Source organism: Amaranthus tricolor, chromosome 5 (assembly GCF_026212465.1).
Source record: "Amaranthus tricolor cultivar Red isolate AtriRed21 chromosome 5, ASM2621246v1, whole genome shotgun sequence".
In the NCBI taxonomy this organism is placed as follows: domain Eukaryota; kingdom Viridiplantae; phylum Streptophyta; class Magnoliopsida; order Caryophyllales; family Amaranthaceae; genus Amaranthus; species Amaranthus tricolor.
The window spans coordinates 12241679-12269178 of record NC_080051.1 but is presented as its reverse complement, the minus strand read 5'-3'; the positions used below and the strand labels follow the sequence as shown (position 1 = coordinate 12269178).

General features: G+C 33.8%; 3 protein-coding genes across 4 annotated transcripts in view; 2 read left to right on the top strand and 1 right to left on the bottom strand.

Annotated features, from left to right (window-relative positions):
- Positions 1-12352, top strand: part of LOC130814232 (clathrin heavy chain 1) — a 14807-nt gene extending 2455 nt beyond the window's left edge. Inside the window, exons 4-30 of one of the 2 annotated variants that reach the window (XM_057680313.1) lie at positions 1-8; positions 108-235; positions 2178-2276; positions 2384-2492; positions 2682-2761; positions 2850-3077; positions 3158-3223; positions 4409-4525; positions 4753-4950; positions 5032-5148; positions 6851-6910; positions 6996-7082; positions 7239-7322; positions 7404-7538; positions 7621-7683; positions 7757-7861; positions 7929-8041; positions 8134-8386; positions 8472-8608; positions 8681-8959; positions 9050-10052; positions 10159-10644; positions 10725-10895; positions 11001-11186; positions 11303-11425; positions 11519-11629; positions 11752-12352. The exon at positions 1-8 is cut by the window's left edge and continues 71 nt beyond it. In XM_057680313.1, coding sequence (XP_057536296.1) covers positions 1-8; positions 108-235; positions 2178-2276; positions 2384-2492; positions 2682-2761; positions 2850-3077; positions 3158-3223; positions 4409-4525; positions 4753-4950; positions 5032-5148; positions 6851-6910; positions 6996-7082; positions 7239-7322; positions 7404-7538; positions 7621-7683; positions 7757-7861; positions 7929-8041; positions 8134-8386; positions 8472-8608; positions 8681-8959; positions 9050-10052; positions 10159-10644; positions 10725-10895; positions 11001-11186; positions 11303-11425; positions 11519-11629; positions 11752-11910 — 4705 coding nt within the window. In that variant the 3' untranslated portion in view covers positions 11911-12352. Of the gene's footprint in view, positions 9-107; positions 236-2177; positions 2277-2383; positions 2493-2681; positions 2762-2849; positions 3078-3157; positions 3224-4408; positions 4526-4752; positions 4955-5031; positions 5149-6850; positions 6911-6995; positions 7083-7238; positions 7323-7403; positions 7539-7620; positions 7684-7756; positions 7862-7928; positions 8042-8133; positions 8387-8471; positions 8609-8680; positions 8960-9049; positions 10053-10158; positions 10645-10724; positions 10896-11000; positions 11187-11302; positions 11426-11518; positions 11630-11751 lie in introns of both variants that reach the window. The other variant, XM_057680314.1, reaches the window with a different exon arrangement.
- Positions 12353-16749: 4397 nt separating this feature from the next.
- On the bottom strand, positions 16750-20077 carry LOC130813435 (uncharacterized). Its single transcript, XM_057679268.1, has 7 exons — positions 19537-20077; positions 19393-19450; positions 19224-19343; positions 18709-19141; positions 18147-18495; positions 17732-18049; positions 16750-17025 (listed from the first exon to the last, which is right to left on the bottom strand). Exons 1-7 carry the CDS (start codon positions 20065-20067, stop codon positions 16750-16752), a joined length of 2085 nt encoding a protein of 694 aa, XP_057535251.1. The 5' UTR covers positions 20068-20077.
- Positions 20078-25921: 5844 nt separating this feature from the next.
- Positions 25922-27500, top strand: part of LOC130813433 (protein MAIN-LIKE 1-like) — a 6929-nt gene continuing 5350 nt past the window's right edge. The window contains exons 1-2 of the mRNA XM_057679266.1: positions 25922-25988; positions 27431-27500. The exon at positions 27431-27500 is cut by the window's right edge and continues 126 nt beyond it. Coding sequence (XP_057535249.1) covers positions 25922-25988; positions 27431-27500 — 137 coding nt within the window. The remainder of the gene's footprint in view (positions 25989-27430) is intronic.

Genomic DNA, 27500 nt, shown 5'->3' with positions numbered 1-27500 from the left:
AATTGAGGGTAGAACTCTTCATAGCCAATGGAATTACTTTTTTTTTTCTTTAGTTATATCCTGTCTATTGTTGCTTTATTTTAATAAACTCTGCATTTTATATTTAGGTGAATCTGAACCAGTAAAAATGTTTGAGCGGACTGCAAATTTGGCCAACAATCAAATAATTAACTACCGCTGTGATCCGTCAGAGAAATGGCTGGTTCTGATTGGAATTGCTCCTGGCGCTCCTGAGGTAGGGTTTCCAATTCCTAAACTCTTATGTTTCTGTTGATTACCCATTCCTCGAGTGTGTGAGATTTCATGTTGCCTAATTTTATGGGGAAAGTGATGCTTGAAGCCTTGAACACATCAACATATTAATTCTGAAGTACAATGCTTTTGCTCCTTGCCAAGTGACTACTTGCTCTCCTGGTTGCATCATAGTCTTTATATCTTGATGATTTTTTTCAAGAAAACCGTGTAATTTAGTACTTTTGCGGCTTGTTCTTTTCGTCCAATTTGATCAAACAAGGTTTGAATTTATTAAGAGAGTCTGATCCTGGTTGTGGTCTGTATTTTGGTGTGTTGTGGTTTGAATTGGCTGGTCTCATTTAATACAATTATTGTTTTTAGTATTTAGTATTCTTTGTTTGATTTTTCTTTTGTTTTTTTTTTAAGTAGTGGAATTTTCTATCATGAATAATTATATCATTGTTAACTCCTCCCGCTCATAATACATTAAATAACTTCTTACACATTACGTACTAGTTTTATGTGATTTATTTATGTGATTTATGAGCCAAAGAAAAAGAATTCTAATTGAATAGTGAATACAATTGAACATATAAATGAAGAAAATTCTCTATCTTAATTATACTTTCTCCATTTCATATTGAAGTTTATATTTAGAATATTCCATACAAGGAGAGAGAAATTTGAATATGATCTTCTATAAATATATGAAGTTAAAATATATTCATGTGAAATCTTGTTACGTTTCTTAATTTATAGAATTTTAACATATACTTGTAATTTTTAATAAAATGTTTTTATAGATATTGAGACTCGAATTATACTTGAACTGTGCTAAAAGCAAATTTAATCAACAAAATAAAATGGAGGGAGTAGCATTTATTATCCCCTCCACCCCATGATATTGCCCCACCTTATATTTTACTCTGTTCCATTAAATTTGCCCTAATACATTTTTGGACATGATCCCACCACCTTAACACGTGTGTATTTTATATCTCTCTTAATCCCAATTTAATAACGAAAGGACAAGAAATTAACCTACCGAACCCAATTTCTCAATCTCCGTGCCATCCCCCTCCTCTTCTGGAGTAAACTCCTGGGGTTTAAGGAGTACATTCCAAAAATTATGTATCCATTTAATTTTTATTAAGTGAGATAAACTTATTCCAATACGAATTTCTAAAACAGGTATAGGTTGTTGTAAGGTTAAATAATATTCAATATATGTTGATCGGTTTACCATTATCCAATTTTTATTTATTATTGTATTGCAAGATTAATTTTCTTTGCAAATAAAAAAGATTCTTGTTAGATACTTGTTATATGAATTGACATAAATTAGCTTTATCAATGTCAAATTTTCATATATAAATTATACCAAATCTGTTTTAATTATATCAAATATCCAAGAGTAACTAACAGTGATTGTATTTTGTAGGACTTTGCTAGTACATTGAAACTGTCAATCGTCATTTAATATCCATTTGCTACTAGAATTTATTATGAATTTGAGGGAAATTATAACAAATAAGAAATGTAACTAGTATTTTCCCTTAATAGTTTTTGTGATAGATACAAGCTACATGTTAACAAATACAATATACTGTTCAACTCAAAAGTGATTTGACTCAAAAATAAACTAAACACAAAATTATATTACTACAAGTCGACCTGAAAAATACATATAATATTATTATAGCCATCATATATAGATCATACTTAGATGATGATAATAATTGATAACACAAGTAATAAGAATAAGTAGTAAGGTTTGGTGTCAATTGATTTATTTAATCTGATTTTAGTAAGAATAAGTAATAAGCTAAAGAGAATAACCTCTAAATTATTTTGCTGCACTGTATCCAGATTGAGGTGCAAACTATGTTTCCTATTCCCCTCATAATTAACCTAGATTGTATTGTGTCTTACTCTTATTGCAGAGGCCACAATTGGTGAAGGGTAACATGCAACTTTATTCAGTGGATCAACAGCGTAGTCAAGCTCTTGAAGCTCATGCAGCATCATTTGCGCAATTTAAGGTCCCGATCTTAAATTGAGTACTTCACTCTGTAAATTTTACCATTAAGAGCTTAGTTGGCTTTGTTTCCCTTCTCAACTAATCACCATTTCTTGAATTCTCGTCTAGGTTCCTGGAAATGAAAATCCATCTACTCTTATTTGCTTTGCTAGCAAGACCTCTAATGCTGGTCAAGTTACGTCAAAGTTGCATGTCATTGAACTTGGTGCTCAGCCTGGTATGGGATTTTGCACTTTTGCATTTGTTTTGATTACTAAAGAATTAGTGATACTCTTTTATAGGTTGTTGCAAGTTTTTTGTTGACTGGGTCACTGGATTCACATGCTAACAGTTCTTTTTGATTGATGGAAATGGCTTGATGTTCTCTTGGTGGTTTTTGAATTATTTACTGTGAAATATTTTTCAGGGAAACCCGGATTTAGCAAGAAACAGGCCGATCTCTTCTTCCCTCCTGATTTTGCAGATGACTTTCCTGTGTCTATGCAGGTTGATTCGGTGGCTTATGATTATATTTCTTCAACTTAGGGAGTCGATTGATAGATCATGGTAACAATTTCGTGCTTGTATTATGCAGGTATCCCAGAAGTATGGGTTAATATATGTAATCACGAAGCTTGGTCTTCTGTTTGTATATGATCTGGAGACAGCTAGTGCGGTTTACAGAAACAGGATTAGTCCTGATCCAATCTTTTTGACTTCTGAAGCTACGTCAGTTGGTGGATTTTATGCTGTCAACAGACGAGGTCAGGTGTTGTTAGCGACAGTAAATGAAGCAACAATAGTGCCATTTGTTAGTGGCCAGGTGAGATTTTGAAGATACAGATTTGATTAGTTTAGAAAACTAAAACATGAACCTGTCTCACTGATTGTTACGTGATACAGCTTAACAATTTGGAGCTTGCAGTTAATCTTGCAAAGCGTGGAAACCTTCCAGGTGCTGAAAACTTGGTAAGTATGTATACAACTACAACATTTCATTAACCTTATGCCATTAACTAGCTCCTATATGGGCTTTCACCTAGTTGGGGTTTAGAGTGGTTGGTTGTAAAGTAATACTACCTCCGTTTCTATTCAACTGTTCCATTCCCTTTTGGAACTATTCATTAACCATTCTTAATTTATAAGATAAAACATAGTCAAGTTGGATGTTCTTTGATTCACTTCAATGTAATTTTTTTTAATATTTATTATTTTTAATTATGTACAACTAGAGATGTTAAGGATGAAGTTAGTGTATTGGATAGTTTGTTGAACCAAATGGTACACATATTGAAATGGAGGGAGTTACAATTTCCAGTTGACCCTTTGGGACTTGAGTGCAAACATTATATATGTTCACATATTGAAATGCATTTTTTTATTGCTGATTCATCTAACTGAAAATACCCTATAAATCAAGGATCCTACATGGTTCTTAAGATCAGGTTATTATTGCTGCAAATAATTTATATTTTGTGAGTAAATTAGGAATAAATTACTTCCTTTCTATGACCCTTATCGATGTTGTTGTTCAAGCTGGTCATGTTATAAAAAATCTAGCCATAATTCTTATCTTTTCTTTTGGTGAAAGAATTGGGAACTTGAGCTATGGCCCACTTTTGTCTTAGTTTATATATATGTGACTAAATGCATCTGATTTAATTGAATATTTGAATTGGAAGAAATTAATTACTTGCTGTGCGTTAGACTTATGGGTGATGCTCATTAATGATCAGCAGTGGGGCTTATTTATGCTATTAAACATCTAACAGGTCTTTTATCCTTCTCATTTGTTTCTTTTAGTTGTCCCTGCTTGACAACATTTATCGAATGACTTAGAAACTTATTTCTGTAGTGAGCAGCATTAAAATCAGTAAAATAGAAAATTCCCCAATGTAAGCTGTTTAAACTATTCATGTATTGCTGTCTTGGCTGGTCTTATTCGTATATTGTTTTCTTGGTTTCTTTTTTTTTTTTTTTTTTTTTTTTTAATTGATTGTTTTCTTGGCTTGTATTGATGTTAATGTCATGGAAAAATCTTTAAAAGACCATCTCTGTTAACAATATATACAGGCTGTAAGCTGGTTTAATTATTGTTTTTTAACTCTATTATTTGTGAAGTCCTTACTAATCTTTCTCTCGTTTATTGTTTAGGTTGTCCAGCGATTTCAGGAATTATTTGCTCAGACAAAGTATAAGGAGGCAGCTGAGCTTGCTGCAGAGTCTCCACAGGGCCTTTTGCGTACTCCTGATACTGTTGCTAAGTTCCAGGTAATGTTAATTTTTTCTTGCTCGAATGACCTTTTTTTTATGCTCTATGAAATTTGGTAAAGAATTTCAAATCTTTCTGATGGAGAATGGATTTTTTCTTTCAAAGGGGGGTTGGTGGGGTGGGGTGGGGGAGCATGGAGAGAAATAATGAATGGATTATAAGTTGTAGTGTTGATTATGTAAATATTATATTGATTTGACTTTGTAATTGTTATTACTGTTTGCAGAGCGTTCCTGTACAAGCTGGGCAAACACCACCATTGTTGCAGTACTTTGGAACGTTGTTAACGAGAGGAAAACTTAATGCATTTGAGTCACTGGAATTGTCTAGACTGGTTGTAAATCAGAACAAAAAGAATCTGTTAGAGAATTGGTTGGCAGAGGACAAACTTGAATGCAGTGAAGAGCTTGGTGATCTTGTGAAGGCAAGTTTGTCATCTGAAGACTTAGTATACCTGTTGTATTGTTTCTTGTGTCTTTCTAATCCTTTATATTATTACTAGCAGACAGTGGATAATGACCTTGCTCTCAAAATATACATCAAAGCTAGGGCAACTCCAAAAGTTGTTGCTGCATTTGCTGAGAGGAGGGAGTTTGATAAGATATTGATATATTCAAAGCAGGTGAGTGTACATGTTTTTAATAATATAATATAATATGTGGAAAGGGTATTGTGACTGTGTAGACACCAAAATTTTGAAAATTAGTGGTGTTAATTTGTGTATTAGAAGATAATATCACAATCATGTGATATGATTTTCGAGAGTTGGGCTAAAGCTTTATGTCTATCTTATTCTTTTATTTTAGACTTTTATAATAGAAAATTCTAGTGTAGGAACCCATGCATTTGAGTTGTTAGTATGAAGTTGTTACCGAAGTGGGTGTTTCAAAATACAAAATGTCAATTTTAACATCCAATATCACATGTTAAGGATTATACAACTAAAAGTGATTATTATAAGTATGAAAATAGATGTTTTAATTGGGTTATTTACCTAAGTTGTCTCACAGTTTCCGTCTAAAATGAGAATTTGTGTGATATAAAAAGCCTGATTTCATTTAAATTTGGGATGATTTTTTTTGACAAATCTTAACCCCTTATTGATCTACTTTATTTCTTTATTTACAAAAATCACCCAACGATCTTAGCATAATAAGAAGTGTGAAAAGTTTACATTTATGCCGTTTTACTCATATGTATCAAATTAAATTCTTACATTAATAATAGATGGGTTTAGTTTATGTACCCTATCATATTTAGATAAGTGCATCAATTTTTAAAATCATAACTGCTGGCTAATATTTGTATTTTAGAATTGTTGAAATAATATCAAAATTTTAAGATAAATGTACACAACCCTACATCATTAACCAAACTCAAGATAGAAGTGAAACAATAATTAAAAAACCCAAAATCAAATGCAGGAGACTTTAAAGAACATATAACTTTTCCCTTTGCTAGTCTGCTCCTGCTCGAACTTCACAGCACCACCACAATGGGGGGAATTATCAAGGAGTGATAAGGGGGGCATAAGCAAGTTTAAGGGAAGTCAAATTGGTTTGGCTTATGCAGATGTCTAGACTTTAGAAGCTTAGAGCTAATAAGTTGGCTACTTGTCAAAATAGCAAAGAGAGAACACAAAGCTATTGAAGGCGTGAGGACTGACCTGACTTAGAGTGAGGTTCGAGACAGAGGATGAGGAAGTAGAGGCAGAAAATCAGGAATGAGAGCTAGGTTTTAGTTTTATTTTAGTTTTTTTGTTCTAAATTTGAATTAAAAAATCTGTCAGGTTTTGGTCACAGACCTGAACTGTTCCGGTTCTTCGGGCTGTTTCAGGGCAATGTCCAGTGAAATTTTGGTCTGTTGCTCACCTCTATCTATAACTCACATCAGTATTATCTAATTTTCTATCTCATTTCTTTTTGAATTCATAATTTTAACGGAAATTATAAACGAAACAACCATGTTTAGCTTTTCTCAATTCACAACTGCAATTTACAGCTCATGCCTCATGGGGTAAATCAGTGAAATAGGCAACACTAATGTATGTTTGATAAGCTTGAACACCTACTCAAAAATCAAATACCAAATCACAAAATGCTAGAAAAGGCAAGAAAGCGAATTTTGGTTTGTTGTCAATGGCTTGAGATTTTGAGCTCATAGTAGTTGTTTGTTTGATCATAGAGTACTGGTGTTGAATGATCTATTACTATATGCTTTAGTGAACATTTTGTGATAAGATCCACTCATGTCTTTTGTGATTCTCTATGTATATGGCAGTTATTGTTTTTTTGGTATGACTAATTTCAATGCCATTGCTGCAGGTTGGATACACCCCCGATTATTTGTTCCTCCTGCAGACAATTTTACGGACTGACCCTCAGGTAATATGCCATTTGGGAGTTGATAGCTAAGGGAATGGAAGGATGAATATCAATGTTTGATTTGCTATGCCTTCTTATATGACAGGGAGCTGTTAATTTTGCTTTGATGATGTCTCAAATGGAGGGAGGATGTCCTGTTGATTACAATACTATTACTGATCTGTTCCTTCAGGTACTGTTTATTAATCTGTTAGTATTAAGAAGCATGTATTGGTATTTTTTTATTCAATCCAACTAAACTCTATTTACCCTTACCAATTGTTTGATAATTAACTATATTCACTTTGTTTTCTGTTGTCTAATGACCTAAATTCTTTTGTTTTATTAGAGAAATTTGATTCGTGAAGCAACAGCGTTTTTGCTGGATGTGCTGAAGGCAAACCTACCAGAACATGGCCATCTCCAAACTAAAGTAAGAATTTACTTAATCTGTACTATGTTGTGGAATCTGATCATTGCAACTGTCTTTGCTAATGTATCATGAAACCTACAGGTTCTGGAAATCAATCTTGTCACATTTCCCAATGTAGCAGATGCAATCTTAGCTAATGGCATGTTCAGCCATTATGATCGTCCCCGAATCGCACAACTTTGTGAAAAGGCTGGATTGTATTTGCAGGCTCTTAAAGTAACATACGTTCTATTCTGTAGCAGCATTCGCTCTTATTTGATTTTCTTCTTTGACTAAGTGGTCTTCTTGCATAATGCAGCATTACACTGAACTGCCAGACATTAAGCGTGTCATAGTTAATACGCATGCCATTGAGCCTCAGGTTGGATTACTCTTGAGAAATCTGATTTTTTTATGTATGTGAAAATTCTTCTAATTTTTCGGTCTTGATTCAGGCACTAGTGGAGTTCTTTGGAACACTTTCTAAGGAGTGGGCTCTTGAGTGTATGAAAGATCTTTTATTGGTTAATCTCAGAGGGAATTTGCAGATAATTGTGCAGGTATCATTCTTCCTTATGCTTTTGCAGTTTTGCGTGTATATATGTTGTGTGACATGGTGATGTACAGGTTGCCAAAGAATATTGTGAGCAATTGGGTGTTGATGGTTGCATAAAGCTCTTTGAGCAGTTCAAATCTTATGAAGGCCTATATTTCTTCTTGGGTTCATATTTGAGCTCCAGGTATTGTAAAGATCCAATCATACTACTCGATTCTTTCAATAGGATTATAGGACATTATTACTATGGAGCTGATATTATCATTTGGTTGACAGTGAGGATCCAGAAATTCATTTTAAGTACATTGAAGCAGCAGCTAAAACCGGGCAAATCAAGGAAGTGGAACGTGTAACTCGTGAATCCAACTTCTATGATCCCGAGAAAACAAAGAATTTCTTGATGGAAGCCAAGCTGCCAGATGCAAGGCCTCTGATAAATGTGTGCGACCGATTTGGGTTTGTACCTGATCTTACCCATTTTCTCTACAGAAACAACATGCTTCGTTACATTGAAGGCTATGTACAGAAGGTAAAATATTGACTTTGAAAGATAGGAACTTCTGCTTGCAGATATCTCAAACCTACTTGATTTGTTACATGGTTTGATTCCACAGGTTAATCCTGGCAATGCCCCTCTAGTTGTGGGACAGCTGCTGGATGATGAATGCCCTGAAGATTTTATCAAAGGCCTTATTCTCTCGGTGCGATCTCTTCTACCTGTTGAGCCTCTTGTGGAGGAATGTGAGAAGAGGTGGGCATGCGTTTTCATAATTTGTGATAGTAAATATTCTTACTTCAGTGTGCTAATATTTTTTTATGACAGGAATCGTCTGCGCTTGCTCACCCAGTTTCTGGAGCACCTTGTTAGTGAGGGGAGTACTGATGTACATGTTCATAATGCTCTGGGTAAAATTATCATTGACAGCAATAACAATCCAGAGCACTTTCTCACAACCAATCCATACTATGATTCCCGTGTAGTGGGTAAATACTGCGAGAAAAGGGATCCTACTCTTGCTGTTGTTGCATATAGACGGGGACAGTGTGATGATGAGCTAATCAATGTCACGAGTAAGAATTCTTTATTCAAACTGCAGGCCAGGTTAGTTTTAGCTTGAAGCTCAGATGAATGGTTACTCTTACTGAAAGATATGGTTACCCTTGATTTCTAACCCTCAAATTTTTGCTGCAGATATGTTGTGGAGAGAATGGACGGTGATCTATGGGAGAAGGTCCTCACTCCAGACAACGAGTACAGGAGGCAATTGATAGATCAAGTTGTTTCAACAGCTTTGCCAGAAAGCAAGAGCCCTGAACAGGTTTCTGCTGCTGTCAAGGCCTTTATGACAGCTGATCTTCCCCATGAGCTGATCGAGCTTCTGGAAAAGATAGTACTTCAAAACTCCGCTTTCAGCGGAAACTTTAATTTGCAGAATTTGCTTATACTTACAGCTATCAAGGCAGATCCTTCTAGAGTCATGGATTACATAAATAGGTTGGACAACTTTGACGGACCTGCTGTTGGAGAGGTTGCAGTGGAAGCACAGTTGTATGAAGAGGCATTTGCAATCTTTAAGAAATTTAACTTAAATGTCCAGGCTGTGGATGTGCTGCTGGACAATATCCGCAACATTGATCGGGCTGTGGAATTTGCATTCCGTGTTGAAGAGGATGCTGTATGGACTCAGGTTGCTAAGGCCCAGCTCAGGGAAGGTCTTGTCAGTGACGCTATAGAGTCATTTATCCGCGCTGAGGATGCAACCCATTTCTTGGAAGTTATTAAAGCTGCTGGGGATGCAGATGTCTATCATGACATGGTGAGGTATCTTTTGATGGTTAGGCAGAAGGTTAAAGAGCCCAAGGTTGACAGTGAGCTTATATATGCATACGCGAAAATTGATAGACTCAGTGATATTGAAGAGTTCATTCTTATGCCCAATGTTGCGAATCTTCAAAATGTTGGAGATCGTTTATACGATGAAGCTTTATACGAGGCGGCAAAGATTATCTATGCATTCATTTCTAACTGGGCTAAACTAGCAGTTACGCTCGTGAAATTGAAACAGTTCCAAGGTGCTGTGGATGCAGCTCGCAAGGCTAACAGTGCAAAGACATGGAAGGAAGTTTGTTTTGCTTGTGTGGATGCTGAGGAATTCCGGCTGGCTCAGATATGTGGTCTTAATGTCATCATACAGGTACAGAGTTGTTTTTATTAATTTATTAATTTTAATAAATGAAAATTTCGTTGCCAGTTTTTGTGCTGGGTATGTATATTGTTCTCAATTGTGATCTTTACCGTAGGTGGATGATCTAGAAGAGGTTAGTGAATACTATCAAAACAGGGGATGCTTTAATGAGCTCATCTCCCTGATGGAAAGTGGATTGGGACTGGAACGTGCACATATGGGTATCTTCACTGAGTTGGGAGTTCTCTACGCCAGATATCGTCCTGAGAAGCTCATGGAACATATTAAATTGTTTGCGACTCGTCTTAACATACCTAAGCTGATTAGGGCTTGTGATGAGCAACAACATTGGAAGGAGCTTACTTTATTGTATATTCAGTATGATGAATATGACAATGCTGCTACTACTGTGATGAATCATTCTCCGGAGGCATGGGATCACATGCAGTTCAAAGACATTATTGTTAAGGTTGCAAATGTGGAGCTGTACTACAAGGCAGTACACTTCTACTTGCAAGAGCATCCTGATCTTATCAATGACGTGTTAAATGTTCTTGCACTACGTGTGGACCATACTCGTGTTGTGGACATCATGAGAAAGGTGCTTCTTTAACCCTCTCATGTACCTCTATATGTTTTATTTGGTTATAGTATCTTACATTATCTATTGTCATATTTCAGGCTGGTCAACTTCCTCTTGTGAAGCCATACATGGTAGCTGTTCAAAGCAACAATGTATCTGCCGTGAATGAAGCACTGAATGAAATCTATCTTGAGGAAGAGGACTACGATAGACTTCGCGAGTCGATAGATTTGCATGATAACTTTGACCAGATTGGTCTTGCTCAAAAGGTGGGTGGTGGACTTTGCCTTAGCTTTATATAATATCTTTACCGTCGAGTCAATGCTGGTTTGACAATCATTCTGAATATCTGCTATATATTATGGTTTAAATAGGTGGAGAAGCATGAGTTGCTAGAAATGAGACGTATTGCAGCTTACATATACAAAAAGGCCGGTAGATGGAAGCAGTCTATTGCTTTGTCAAAGAAAGACAATCTGTACAAGGATGCAATGGAGACTGCTTCCCAATCTGGTGATCGTGAACTCGCTGAGGAGCTTCTTGTGTACTTCATTGAGCAGGTATAGAATAGCTTCTACTGCTTTTAAATGATGAGATTGGGGAGAAGCGTTTAGTGATATTTCTTTCAAGTGAATCTACTTTTTTGATGTGTTTATGTTGCCTTGTGTATTTGCAGGGAAAGAAAGAATGTTTTGCATCATGTCTCTTTGTTTGTTACGATTTAATCAGAGCTGATGTTGCATTGGAGCTTGCATGGTTAAACAATATGATTGACTTTGCCTTCCCTTACCTCCTACAGGTCAATTAAAAGCCCTCACTCAATTTTTGGTCATGACTATTGCTATAATTTCACTCCTTAAGCTTTTGTTCTGTCCCTATTTTTCTCCCACAGTTTATTCGTGAGTACACGGGTAAAGTCGATGAGCTAATCAAGGACAAACTTGAAGCCCAAAAAGAGGTCAAGGCAAAAGAAGCAGAGGAAAAAGATTTGGTTGCACAACAGGTATGTTTCATGAAGATGCTTTATTAATGTTTTAAAACTAAATGGTTTCTAGTCTGCGTGTTTGGCTGTTTGCTCTTTTGCTCATCTCAATTGGTTTCTTCTTTGTCCAAAATCTTGTGCAGAACATGTATGCACAGTTACTCCCACTTGCTTTACCGGCACCGCCAATGCCAGGAATGGGAGGAGGTGCAATGGGTGGCGGTTTTGCTCCAACACCACCTATGGGCATGGGCATGCCTCCAATGCCTGCCTTCGGAATGCCTCCGATGGGCTCATACTAGAAAAACAAAAATGAGACTGTTGGTGCTAGAAAATTTTGTAAACTTGCTGTTTGTGCTCATGGCAACATCAATTTTTCTAGTAGCTGGGTATCCAGGTGAAAGTTGAGGCACCTAGCACTGTTTATCCCTGGTTTCTTTCGTGTATGCATTAATTAGCTGTAGAGGTTGTTGATATGCCTTTTATTATTCTTTATTCAGTTGAGGCTGAGATTTCGTTCACTTTGGATAGTCGGGTCGGTCCGGTCCTTAAGTTTACCTCCTATGTTTTGTATTGCTGGCTTTTTGTCAAATTCCGTGGATTTTGAAATGCTAGTGGCGGATTTGCCACTGTGTATAGGTTATAATGGTCGAACATTGTTTCATAAATATGACGGAACTAGTTGATAATCTTCATCTGTTACTTGAATTATAATTCATCAGACTTGAGTGTTTCTTTGCTGAATGGGTTCGATTATTTAGTTATGTTAATTTTCTTCAGGGTTTGATATAGTGTGCCAAATGTATTATGCGTCTTTATCAGCTGTTGATTGAAATGTAATAATTTGATTGATAAATTAAGGCTTTGTGAGTCCACTTGAAGGCTGAAGCCATTTTAGTAGACTAAGTATATAATCTATGCAATTGCACAGATTTGTTAGTATTGAGTTATATATAAATTATACGATTTTCAGAAACTGATGTGAGAACATATATATTGTGTCCTTATCAAATTTAAGGGTAACAATGATATATACATCCCTAGATAGTAAACTAAAATCCCACAAATTCCTCTAATTAATGTTTAGTTTGTCTTCCCAAGTGAATCTAATACATTGATTAATGTGAAAGCAATAAAGTATTCATGCTTTTTGAATTAATTGTCAAACAAGTATTTAATATTGTATAAATTAAATTTGTCCATAAATTTAATGTGATAAAAAAATTTATCTGTCAATAGCCATTGTAATACGCTATGCACCATTACATACAACACAAACAAATCAATCACAAGAAAAATCAATATAATTCGAAAAACAATAAATAAAAACCAAAAAGATCCTTAAAGAGAGAAATCAATTATAATTCGAAAAACAATAAATAAAAGCCAAAAAGATCCTTAAAGAGAGAAGAATGTGAGACGCCGTAGGTAGAGTCGTAGAGTGAGAGGGATCGCATGTTTAGAAATTAAGTTTACCGGACCAAACCATTTAAATCGTAGACCAGACTAAATTCTAAAATTACGGTTTAGTCCTATTTGGTTTACGATTTTGACCAAATTATGTTACGCCCTTTTTGCATCGTTACATACAACATACTATGTTACTTGAATTGGGGTACGAATATCAGATATGGGTGCATATCCTAGGATCTGGTACGACAATTTTAGAATTCTAAGATACACAAACATTATCCTAATTTTGGATACGGGTATGGAAAAACCACCAAATAATTTTAAAAAAAATTTATATTGCATAAAGATAATTAAAATTTTCTAAAATGTAAATAATCAATAAAATGGAAACTTTTCATTATGCTCAAAATTATAATAAACAAAAAAAATAAATGTTTCAGTCTAAAACAATAATAATTTAATAAGGAAATAGTAAAGAAAAGGAAAAAATCAAAAGAAAATATAATACTCCCTTCGTTTCTTTTTGTTCTTCTAATTACTTTTTGGACAGTTTTCAATGCAAAATTTAAAAATGAATATCTCTAAATACATATAATAAAAAATACATGATAAAAAAGTATACATTAAGACGAATCTAACAAGATCTCACATGTGTATATTTTATCTTCTAAACATGTGTAAAAAACAGTATTTAAATTTACATGCAAAGGTAAAAGAAAGAAGAAAGGAAGAAAAGGAAAGAAAAAACAGAGAAAAAAAGAGAAAATGACTGAATTATTTCTTGTATGTTTTCAAAGTAGGAGTAATCAATACAATATTACTTTTTAATTTATCAAATATTCTTGTAGATTGTTTTCTTTATGCAACCCTTAATATACAATTGGAAAGGTTGTAGATATTATTTCCCCAAATTTAAATGCTTTAAAAAATATGTGTAATTATTATAAAATGATTATAGCAATGTAGTGACTGTTTTATTGTATTAATAAATAGATATATACTAATATTATGCATGTTGATTGGAATTTTCTTTATTGAATCATATATATTTTGATTTTTGAATAATTTATAAAGTATTTTTAAAAATTAGGGTTTTTCTCACTTATACCCACGTACTTTTAAAAATTTTCAGCTGTATCCAATAAATTTACCAATTTTCAATTGTACCCAATAATTAGTAGGGTTTTTCTCAATTATACCCACGTACTCATGTTGGTAGCTGAAGCTGTTCAAACTTTGATCTTGGCTGACTTTTGTTATTATTTAAGCTTATTTTTTGAACTAATAACTTTTACATTTCGTTTAATTATTGATATTAGAACGTGTAAATAATAATGAAAATTTAAGCTAAATTTGCAAGAAAAAAAACATGTGAAGGCTATTGATCATACTTGTCTTACTCTAGTAATCATTTTTTTTTATAAAATTCAGTAAAATATTTGTGGGAAAATAGTAACCACATGTGATCTCATATCGAAGAATTAGAGAGGATTAGACAAGCATATAAACTTAATAGAGTACTCCTTTTACTAATTGATTTTAGGATGAAAATTCATCGCACTTGTGTGCAATCAGCTCTCATTTCCCTCCAAATATCACGTGACTATAATCCCCAACACTTCATTTCCACCTTCCTTCATCATTTTCAATTTCCTTTTTCACTGAGCAATTCTAAAATGGTTACTGTTCAAATAGTAATTCTAAAAAAAAAGAGTTGATATAAGCCATATTCACATTATAATGCTACTGGTAATTCTAAAAAAAATTCAAAAAATATTACTAACTCCTTAAATAAATCTAACTAACTGTTGTTAAGTTGTCATTAAAAAATGGTTATTGTTGCTAAATTAATACTAATTATTGGGTACAATTGAGAATTGGTAAATTTATTGGGTATAGCTGAAAATTTTTAAAAGTACGTGGGTATAAGTGAGAAAAACCCTACTAATTATTGGGTACAATTGAGAATTGGTAAATTTATTAGGTAACTGAGAATTTTTAAAAGTACGTGGGTATAAGTGAGAAAAACCCTACTAATTATTGGATACAATTGAAAATTGGTAAATTTATTGGATACAGCTGAAAATTTTTAAAAGTACGTGGATATAAGTGAGAAAAACCCTAAAAATTACAATCATAAAGTTTAGTTTTTGCAAACTATAACCTGTATGTTATGAAACTCTGATGCAACCACTTCATTGGTATTCGGTGATTTATCTTCAAAATACCATCTGATATTTCAATATTACCTTTGATTTTAACCCAAACATTTACATTTAATCATATCCCTAATCATCCCTTTAATCACAAGTCAACTTACAATCTTTTCACCTCCCTCTCTACCACCACCCCCTTTTATCATTTTCCCTCTCCTCCCCTTAATAATTTTATCTCTCGTCCTCCTTCAGCTTTTCCTTCCATGCAAAGGATTACTTTTATTTTCAAAAAGGTTTTTGTATCACTTCTATTCCCAAACTTTATGAATCACCTCCTAATGAATCTTTTGAATCCCTCAGTATTGCTTCAAGTGATTTAATTTACTTTACTCAAAACCCGTATGCAATTTCTTCCCGAATTTTTGATTTTATCTAATGCATAACTAAAAATTCTATGTAAGCCCAAACGGTAGAAAGTGATGAAGTTGATAAATTAAGTTATCCTAGTGTAAGAATGCCCATGTGGAAGAAGTCTCAAAAATTATAACCCCTAAAAATTGTGTTGAAGAACTGGAAAAAACTTAGATGGTTGAATCTTGTAAGAATTATGAATTTATTGGTTTTAGTGCACAAACTAAAAAAATGACGAATGTCCATGAGGGAAGTTGATAATTGATGACAAATGTAAAGATAAGGGAACTTGTAAGTTCTTTGTGCCAAAATTACTAATGATGGAAAGGTGGAGGGTGAGAGGGCGAAAAACAGGGTGGGGAAGGATGGAGGGATAATTTCCATGAAAAGACAAACTGTTGAAAAAGGGGGATGGAGGAGAGACAAAATGATGGAGAGGTGGTAGTAGAGAGGGAGGTGGGATAGTTGTTAGGGAATTGTATCTTTCAAATAGATTACCTACATTCACTTCACCAAATAGCATTTCCTCTATGATATCTTTCAAAGCACCAACTTAATCTTGAAAACTCAACAAAGTAAATTTGGTCTTTCGTTAGGATTTTAGGGTCCGTTTGGTTCAGTGAGCAAGATTGGAATGGTATGGAACCCCATACCAGGATTGTATGGATTCAGAACCCCATACCAAACTAAAACTGTTTGGTTCAATCCTTTAATAGATATTCAATCCATTCACACTATTTGGTTCAATTATGGAATGTATTCTCTGTCCAGTTTATATATATATATATATATATATATATATATATATATATATATATATATATATATATATATATATATATATATATATATATATATATATATATATATATATATATATATATATATATATATATATATATATATATATATATATATATATATATATATATATATATATATATATATAGATACATACAAGTCTACATTTATTAAACACACAAATACATACACACATATTATGTTGCAAATAGATAATTATCACTAATTAAAAAATACTAGTTCAATACATTTTCACTCAAAATGGTGTCAATACATCTCCACACAAAAAGATTTCAATATATGTTTTTGACAATCAAACACAAAGTCTACATAATTTATAAGTTAAGCATTTTCATTACATCACTTATCCAAGTTAGGATGAATGAGGTTGATTATAAACTCTTTCTTCCACTCATCATCCGGGCATTGGTAAAAGAGTGAGAGTTCACTTGGATTGGAGGCCAACCTCTTGGAAGCTTCCATTATTTCAAATCTTGTCAATCCTTCTATGCGAAGCAATTGACTAACCAAATTTTCTTTTTTATTTTCCTCAACTTCTTCACGAGCCATGATAGCTTGCTCATGTAGTTGTGTAGTAGAGAAGGCACTTGCAATGGTAGACATGTGCTTGTTCATCTCATTCATATGAATTGAAAAGCTAGAAGACATATTGTTAAAAGAAGAAGTTGTAATACCCCAGATTTAGCTTGAAAAAGGATTGATAAACTACTCATATCAACAAGGTGCATCTTCTTTTCTAGGGAGCCCATTTGCTAAGAACTCCACAGTTAAGCGTGCTTGGTGGAGAGCAATCTTAGGATGGGTGACTTCCTGGGAAGTTTTCCCGGGTGCGCACGAGTGAGGCCAAAGTGCGCTGGAAAGACTTGTGTTGGTTTGTGGGGCTAGTCTACAGTCTCCATGAGTAGTCACCAGCGGTCCGAGGGGCCGGGATGTTACAAAATGGTATCAGAGCAACCCTGCGACCGTGGCTGATAGTGTTCAGTGCACCTAGCGGGGGGAAAGATCCTGAAATTACGGTCCAACGAGGACGTTGTATTCTTAAGTGGGGTGAGTGTAATACCCCAGATTTAGCTTGAAAAAGGATTGATAGACTACTCATATCAACAAGGTGCATCTTCTTTTCTAGGGAGCCCATTTGCTAAGAACTCCACAGTTAAGCGTGCTTGGTGGAGAGCAATCTTAGGATAGGTGACCTCCTGGGAAGTTTTCCCGGGTGCGCACGAGTGAGGCCAAAGTGCGCTGGAAAGACTTGTGTTGGTTTGTGGGGCTAGTCTACAGTCTCCATGAGTGTCACCAGCGGTCCGAGGGGCCGGGATGTTACAGAAGTTAAGTCCACAACCTCCGGCTTCTTCCTTTTCCTTCCTAGTTCATTTGGAGCCTTTTCTTTTTTGGCTTTCTTTGAAGAAGGTTCACTTGGAGTTGATTCTTTTGACTGGTTGACGGACTCATAATCATCAAATTCATCGTCTTCATCACTACCACCCTTATCTAGTTCAATGGTCTCTTTCTCTTGATTGTCAACAGCTTCAACAAAAGTGTCAGATTGCACTCCAGTAGCTCGATCGGCACCAAAGATAATTGAAAGTTGATCATAAAATGGAAAAGGAACATTCCATAATCTTTGAGCATTTCTGTGTTGCTGAAATTAAACAAGAATTGGAATAAAAAAAAGATACGTCATTTACAATATGTTATAATTTCTAACAAATTGTAAACAAGTCAAAGTATTTGTGTACCTTACAAAATTCTTCATAAGATTGCCTTTCACAAACAATCATATTCTTTTCATTATCCCAAGAAAAACCATAAGTGAGAAACATTTCAGTTAGCACATTATATTTATCCTTAAACCATTTGATTTTTGATTCAATATGGGGAATAACTTTCAACCCACACTCGGGAAACTTCTCATTCAATTTCTCCTCTAACTTATTCTTGTAACCACCTTTGAAACTCCCATCAGCTTTCCATGAAGGATCGGCGCTCATCTCCAACAAACCATTAATCAAACACTCTTCCTCAGATTTATTCCATGATCGCTTGTTTTTCCCTCTTCCACTTTGAACAAATTGACCAACATTCATCCTATACAACAATGATGTATTAAAAAAAAGAATACGAAATAAGGCTATTTTCTTATTTGCAAGATAAAATAAATAATCCAATTACACCATAAAAAAATATGTCAACACCATAAAATTCGATTACATCATAAAAAGGAATACCCAAACATAAGTCCAAATAAACTAAAGAAACATTTATGTTTGGCTACTATGCCTAAGTCTCCAATTATTAAACATAGTTTGTGCTAAGTTATTCCGATAAGCAGTCCAAGCATTTGTAGTAGCTATTTGAGTAATCAAATCAACTTCATCATGTAGGCCCTCATCATCACTTTCACCTTCTTCACTATCGAAATCCCAATACATTGTGTAATCTGTTGGCATATGTTTTCGAATAAGATTGTGTAATAGTACACATGCTTGAACTATACGCCCATGAGTACGTATTGGAAAGAAGGATGGGGTCCTAAGAATACCCCACCTTCCTTTTAATAGTCCAAAACATCTCTCAATAACATTCCTTGCCTTAGAATGTTTCATGTTGAAGTACTCTTCCGCACTAATTGGTTGTCGGTCCCCCCACTCTTTAAGGTGATATGGATGACCTCTATATGGTGCTAAAAACCCTTCACAATTCGTGTATCCTGCATCTACCAAATAGTAGGAACCTTGACATATGGAAAAAAAAATAGGTCATGACATTGCTTATTGGACTCCACAATATAAAATCTAAAATCTAAGTATGATTACCTTGCGGCACTTTTAAACCATTAGGCCTAGTAATAACATCTCGAAGGACACGACCATCATGAGCGGATCCTTCCCAACCAGGTTGAACATATATGAACTCCAAATTAGGGTTACATACACCTAACACATTCATAGCAATAGAACCTTTCCTTGTCCGATATCTTTGCACTATCCTCACTTGGCACATGAACACTAATATGAGTGCCATCTAAGGCTCCTAAACAATTCTACAAAAAAAAGTTAAGAGGGATAAGTTTTACAGTAAACAAAGTGGATAGATTTTTAAATAATATAGATGAAATTATGTTATTACCTTAAAACATTTCCATCTATCCACTTCACAATCTTCTGTTATAGGTGTCGGCTTTTTTAGCAAGTGTGTATGTAGTTTTAACACGGCAAGAAGACATCGGTGGAAGTTTCTACTAACACTTTCTCCACTTCGAAAGAAATGACTTCTAATTGTCCTATTTTTCAAATGATGTGCCAACGTGTACAAGAACATAGCTACAATTTCCTCCAAAGATATATTTCGAGTGCCATTTAAACCACCGACATCTCGAACCATCTCACAAAGGACATAAAAGGTTTTTCTATTCACACGAAGTTCACTTTTGCAGACTATATCACTATCCTTGATTAGTGCATCCAAGTGCTTTTGTCTAAGGTGTTTCTTCTCACTTTTGCTATAACGTGGTCGTTCAATTTCATAAACAATTACACCCATCATACACATCACCAAGTACATGAGTGTGACGACATTGTTAACAACCATGAGAAGTACAAGTAATTCAATTTGTCTCTTCTTCCTTCTTCTTACTATGGCTAATTGAGATGAAATCATTTCTGTGAATGTATATATGCATCATCAAATTAATCTAGCAATCATTACTATTGCTAATTGACATTGTTAAGAAACTGAGCATTTGAATTAATCCAGTACAAACTGAGCATTATCAATTTCATAAACAGCCTAGATTGGTATGCTCCAGTACAAACATCCAGTATAAACTAAAGCAATCTCCAGTACAAAAAATTCAGAAAGCAAACCCAACTCCAAATTGCTTGGAATTAATCCAAAAACATCAAACAAACAAAGAACAATGTGTAAAGAATCAAACTTTAATGAATTATGAGATGAATAATTGAAAACCCAATTCCAAATTTCTTGAAATCAATCCAAAAACCTCAAATAAACCAAGAGCAATGTGTAAAGTTTCAGACTAAAGCAAGGATCAGATCTCACAGACTTTCTTGGCAAAACCCAATCAAGAAAACAAAGCAATCAAAAGAAAAATTCAGCAAACATCCAGTACAAAAAATTGGTCCTTTAATCGAATGAATAAGCAATCAAAACATCAAAACAAAGCAATCTCCAGTACAACGAGTTTGATCGAATTGATTAACAAAGATTGTTTAACAATTAACAAAGCAATGAATAGTAGAAAGAAAAAAAAAGGTATATACTTTGGAATAAACTGGGCTGCTGGAGGAAGAACAGAGTACGGGGAAAGCGAAGAACCGAAGAGCAGCGGGAGCAGGAGGCCACCGGTGAGAACAGAGAACCGAAGAACCGAAGAACCGAAGGTTGAAGGAGAAGTGAATTTCAGAGGAGGCGGAGGAAGATTGAAGAACAGGGAAGTGAATTTCAGGGATTTTGAATTAGGGTTTGTATATGGGGGGAATGGAGTTTGAAACTTTGGGGGGTAGGAGGGTATGGGATTTTAGGGAATGGAATGGTATGAGAATCCATTTGGGTATGAGATCCCAATGTAAAATTACAAAACCAAACATTGGAATGGGTTGTCATACCATTCCATACCAATAAAAATCACCAACCAAACACACCTTAAAGACGTCTTTGTAACTAATCTAGAAACTTCATACCATTTGGAATTAAATGTGATTATAATGAATAGGTTTGGATATCCATATATCTTGCAAATTACCATAGCATCATGATATAGTACAGTCATAAATCAATCATCACTATAGAATGTCGAGGGCAAAACAATGCAACGACCTGTTATAGATAGGTCTCTGTTTCCATTGAAAGGAGAATCACACATACTGTTGTAATTCTCCATCCAATGTTTCATTGATGTCGATTTTAAAACATTCTTTCTGATTCAATCATTGTCTTTCCAACTATAAATAACAACTGAAATAATTTCTCAAATAAAATCGCGTATGTTTCATTCTCTTTATACATAAGTCTATATGCGAACCATTCACTCATGGTCAATTTAATCATTTGATTGGGATTAGATCTAAGAGAAGACTTAGCTTCTCTATGATGAATATCAATTCTAGAACTGTCCTCCTCTTAAACAAACATCAATGGATATTGTAAAGCTAAATATGAAGGGTGTAACTCACTAATGCACTTCAATATACCACTTTGATTCTCGATTACTATATCTCTCTCTGTATACATGAACTCCCAAATATCTCACACACTCAAGTAAACTAGTTCAGGTGCAGATGGGAGAATATAGCTAGTTTGAAGAATGAAAACTTGTTATTTCATTATCAGTATCAACGATGTATAGTTGCTGGAATTTAACACTTATTTATTTTGTTGGCGACAAACCACCAATTCTATGATAAATATGACCTCCTAAATGTTCCTCGACTATTATTAACAATATTATATTATCTACTTCACAATATGAATATGGGATACTAGGAGTTTTATTTTAATATCACAAACGCACGGATGTTGTAGTACGATTACGGGTCGAACTACAAGGAGGCTTTGTTTCTAGAGTAATTCAGTTAATCTATCGCTATCAAACAACCAATAAACAAAGATTTTGAACTAAACTATGTTTTGCAACAATATAAAAATGATTCGATTCGGTAAAGAAAAGCCTAAGGCAATGACGATCCCTACTAACATGCATAGGACTAGACAATTAAGTTCAATGTTGATTATGTTATCTAGGTTTTAGGTGAAGAGTTAATTATTCCTTTTCGGGATGCTACTCAACTAATCGTGGATTGAATGACATTCTTTCTTAATCTCAACTTTCATAATTTGATTAATTCAACCATCAACAAGACCACTTAACTACCAATTCTCAACCTTCATGATTTTGAATGGTGATAAAAAGATTTAACTTGTTTTGCACTTAAGACTAATACTCCATCCATTCCTTAATTAAGTTCCCATTAGGAATGTTCACAAGATTTAAGAAAAATAAAATCTTTTAGATAGTGGAGATATTATTTTATTGAATATTAAATTTGATGGAGGAAAAGTGGGGACCATAAATATTAAAAAATTTTAAAAGAAAATTAGTGAAAAAAATATAAGGACCAAAACTAATTAAAAATGTTTTTATAATGTTAGTGAAAAACATGCGGGGACCATAAGAAATATAAAAATGTTGAAAGAAAGTTAGTGAAAGATATGTGGGGACCATAAGCATTATTTAAATATTAAAATGAGAATGAGTAAGGTTATTTTTGTCCAAAATTATTGGTATAAATAGAAAGATTTCTTACGAGAATAACAAATAAAACGTCCCAAAAAGGGGCGTAGGAACTTCTTTAAGAAATGGAGGGAGCACACAATTTCTACCTCAACTTTCGTATTTCAGAATATGTAAAGCATAAAAACTTTTAACTTAAGTGGATTATAACACATTCAATCATCCTAGACAACAACAACCAACAAATTTCTCAATAAACTAATCCATATGCATATTAGGATTCATTAAGGCTAGAAAGAAGACTGCTCAAAATTTGAATACATGAAAGCAATTAAGTTAATTAAACAAATATAGAATATTATATTACACATAACTAAAGGATTATAAGAGTATTAATACCTTAACAATAGAAGATGTTGAAAAACAAAACCATAGACTTGCAATTGAGAAACTTGAATGGAGAAGATAAAGTTTGACAATGATTAAAGACTAAAATTACCTAAAAATTAGAGTACTAATTAAGGTTAATATAAGATTAAGGAAAATAAGTAACCAAGCATGAAAAATAAAATTCAAGGTTCCTAAGAAAACTATTCTATGATCCTACATAATCTAATCTATCGACACAAAAACTTGGCCAAGACGGTCTCATTATTAGATCATCAATATGGACCGACCCAATTCGCGTAGGTAACAACCTAACATCCTTTCTCTCGTTTTTTTCAATTTTCTTTGGGCATTTATCAATATTGACCTTAAGGGTATCAATTTCAACTTAAAATAAACTACTTAAAGTAAACTTTAAACAAATTAATTAAAATAAAAAAAAAATTCAATTTTGACCTATTAATGATCGATTTTGATGTTAAACTGATCAATTTCTACCTAAATATGATTCTATTTTCACAATTTCAGAATGAAGTTAATAAAATGATATTATTCTTTCATTCTATGGATGAATTTTAAACAACAAATGAATGATCAATAACATTATCAATAATATTGTTAATACGTTGCATAATACTAGTACTCTTATTCAATGTAACATGATAGTTCTAATGGAACATAAGAGTACTTGTACTCTTTAATCATCCATCAATAATAGTGATATTGCTCTGTTTTCAACAATTTCTATTCATAATGGACCATTGTGCTTCAAATTAAAGATCATATCTTCTTGGTGGAACACCTCGTGTGTTCCTTGGAGGTAACTCATACATGTTAGAAATCTCAACATTGGGTATATTACTAAGCACATCATTAGACAATATCTCATCAGTTGGCGTTGTACTAGGCATATCATCAATAATTGTATATTATCAATTAACAATTCAGGTTCAAGTGTTACCTCTGGCTCATTAGGATGCTCATTAGTCAGCGGTGTTACCTACTTGCTCTGGAAGGTCTTACCGGATATGTCAACCAACTTAGGTTATCACCAACACTCTCCCCCTAAGGACCAAGCTGGGAAAAATAGTAGGACTCTTCAAAGAATTTACAGTCCATTGTAGTATACAACTTATTATGAACTGGGTCAAACACCGATACCCTTTTTGAATAACCCCATAACCCACAAAGACACATTTAACAGCCCGAGATTCAAGTTTATTCATATATTGTTTAGGGAGATGAACATAAACAACACAACGAAAAACACGAGAGGGTAAAGAGTGGGAGGAAGGGATAGGAGTATGAGTTTGGATAGTATGTAGAGGTGTCTGGAAATTAAGAGTTTTTGGGGGAAGATGGTTGGTCAAGTAAGTGGCACTAGTAGGGATGGTCATGGGGCGGGTCTGGAGCGGGTCTGGCAAGACCCAGACCCGAACCGTTTTATTTTTTATGGATCCGGACCCGGATCCGGACCCTAAGGGTCTAAAATTTTCAGACCCAGACCCAGACCCTACGGATCTGACGGGTCTAGGGTCCTTAATGAGTCTTATACAAAGCCTCTTTGATTTGTCAAAATTGAACCTTTTGTGAGTCTTTTTGTATTTTTATAAGCAACTTATTATCGTATTACAACACTTGTTCGAGTCCATAAAATTCAAATACAAAATAATAACTAAAACGTAAAAACACTTGTCTAGATACATAATTAAAAATCAAATATAAAAGACTAAATGAGATACATAGTTTATATTCCATAACATTACAAAATAATTACTGAATTGAGATTAATGAGAAGGCAAATTAGGCAGTCAATATTCAAGGCATTATATATTAATAATAAAAAAATTAATATTAGAATTTAGAAATCAGAAATTCATAATATAAAATTTAAAAGTTTAGGGTCTAGGTCCGGGTTCGGGCCTTCACCTTAGGACCCGGACCCGGACCCGTCAAATATTTTTTGGATCCAGATCCGACCCGGATCCGATGGGTCTCAAAAATTAAGACCCAGACCCTTAAAAAAGGGGCAGGTCCAACAAGGTCCTGGACCCATGACCATCCCTAGGCACTAGCAACAGCTTCTGACCAAAAACAAGAGGGAACATGTGATTCAAACAGAGGAGCTCGGATAATTTCGAGAAGAATACGATTTTTCCGTTCCACAATCCCGTTTTGTTGGGGGGGTATCGGGACAGGTGGTCAGGTGAATTAAGCCATGGTCAAAGAAAAAAATTTTCATGTTCAGGTTAACATATTCACCCCTATTGTCAGACCGGAGAATTTGTGGTTGAGTTTAAAATTGAGTGAGAACCATATGATAAAGTTTAACAAACACATCAAAAACTTCAGACTTGTGTTTCAAAAAATAGACCCAACTCATCTGAGTACAATCATCCACAAACAAGACATAATATGAAAAACCATGAGTATTACATGTGGGAGCAAGACCCCAAACATCATAATGTATTAAAACAAAGAGTTTAATACTATGAGTCAAACTAGGGGCATAAGAGTATTTATGACTTTTGGCTAAGACACAAGATTCACAGTTCAAGGATGTATTGCAATTGGAAAGAGAAGGAAAATGACGTTTTAGGTACCCTAAAGAAGGATGACTTAGACGTCGGTGCCACATCCATAAATGATGATTAGAAGACCTATGACCAAGCGGAGTGTGACCTTTTTCAATCGCCATGTCCACATAGTATAAGCCTCCTTTTTCAGTACCACGCTCAATAATTGTCCTGATCCGAGCATCTTGCACAGTACACCAATCAGAGGTCATGAGAACAGTTAATTAAGTTCTTTAGTCAATTGACTAATAGATAGTAATTTATGAGATAGGCTTGGGACGAGGAGACAATTTTTAAAATGAATAGAAGGAGAAATATCAACATTTTCAGCCTGATCTACGCTAACACATTCCCATTGGCTGTTTGTATGTGAGTTCGGTTTGTGGGGATATTGGATAAAAGATCATGTGGGTTAAATGTCATTGTGTCTCTCGCCCCACAATCAAAAATCTAAGGAGAAACCTTAGGCTTACATAAAAGGCCCACTCCTCCAAAAGAGGAAAAATGGGTTTGTAAGGAATCCGAATAAAGTGGGTCGTGGGTTGGGTACATAACTAAGTTAGATTTATTAATTGGTAGGGTTTGTTTAAAGGCCTCCATATAAACAAATCTTTTTGGAAAGTTACTTGAATTTGTCCCCATCCATACATTTGTTTTTCCAATCCTTAAACATCGACACCCTTTTTATTTTATCGCCATCCCCAAATGAAATTACGAATTTGCCCATGGATTTACAAAAATTACGAATTTGCCCCTGGATTTTCAAAAAATTACGATTTTGCCACTCGATCTAAAATTTTCTATATATACCACAATCTCACTAAAAATTTTCTTATCACACTTAAAAAAAACTTACAAAAGCAAATTTTTGGAGCAAAAACTAAGAAGTTCAATCCGCAAACAATTAATCGAGGTAATTTTTCTTTCGAATCTTATTATTTAAAAAAAAATTAATAAACAAATAAATGAGTCGCACAGATCTGTGCGATTCAATTTTTTTATTTTCTGTTTTTTGTGAATAATTATTAATATTTTTATTTATATTATTATTGTTATTATTATTATTATTATTATTATTATTATTATTATTATTATTATAACTATTATTATTTTTATTATTGTTGTTGTGATTGTTATTATTTTTATTATTAAATTTTTATTTTTGTTTTAATTATTAATTTGATATTTGAAATATGTTTGTTATAATTATTATTATTATTTTTTTTATATTCTTTTGAATATTATTTTTATTATTATTGTTGGTGATGTTGTTGTTGTTATTGTTAATGTTATTAAATTTTCCTTTAATTTTATTTTTAATTATTGTTTTTGTTATTAGTGTTATAAGTATTGTTATTGTTTGTGTTATTATTGTTATGATTATTATTAATGTTATTTTTTTTGTTAATATTGTTATTATTATTATGATTATTTTGAATTTAGAAAATTAATTACAATAATATTATTAATAATCCTAATAATAAATATGTTGTAACATTATGTTTGTTGGTAATGATTAGGTAAATTATGTTGTTGCTAATTAATTATTGTTTTTTTTCATGTGGTTAATTTAACGTAATGTTTGATTATGTTCATTTATTATTAATATTTACTTAAATTATTAAAAATTGTAGTAAATGGCTGGTAATCAAGGAAGAGGAAAGGGTTTTTTTAGAAACTTGTTGAGCGGTAATAGTTCTAGGCCTACCTTACTCAGAGGGGACCCGCATGAGAGGGGGGTAATAGGCTAGGCAGGAAGAGGCTACCAGACATAGTATTGCCCAATGGTCGAGTGCGCTGGACCTAGTGCGAACCCCTCTTGAGGACCAGGCTAGTAGCATGCAGAGTAGTTGGGGGGTTTCAAGTGATGATGATAA

Coding starts and splice junctions, on each gene's coding strand:
- LOC130813435 (XM_057679268.1), bottom strand. CDS start 20,067: ATGATTTCATCTCAATTAGCCATAGTAAGAAGAAGGAAGAAGAGACAA. Junction 19,451..19,536: donor ATAGATGGAAATGTTTTAAG/GTAATAACATAA, acceptor TTTTTTTTGTAG/AATTGTTTAGGAGCCTTAGA. Junction 19,142..19,223: donor TGGTTTAAAAGTGCCGCAAG/GTAATCATACTT, acceptor CCATATGTCAAG/GTTCCTACTATTTGGTAGAT.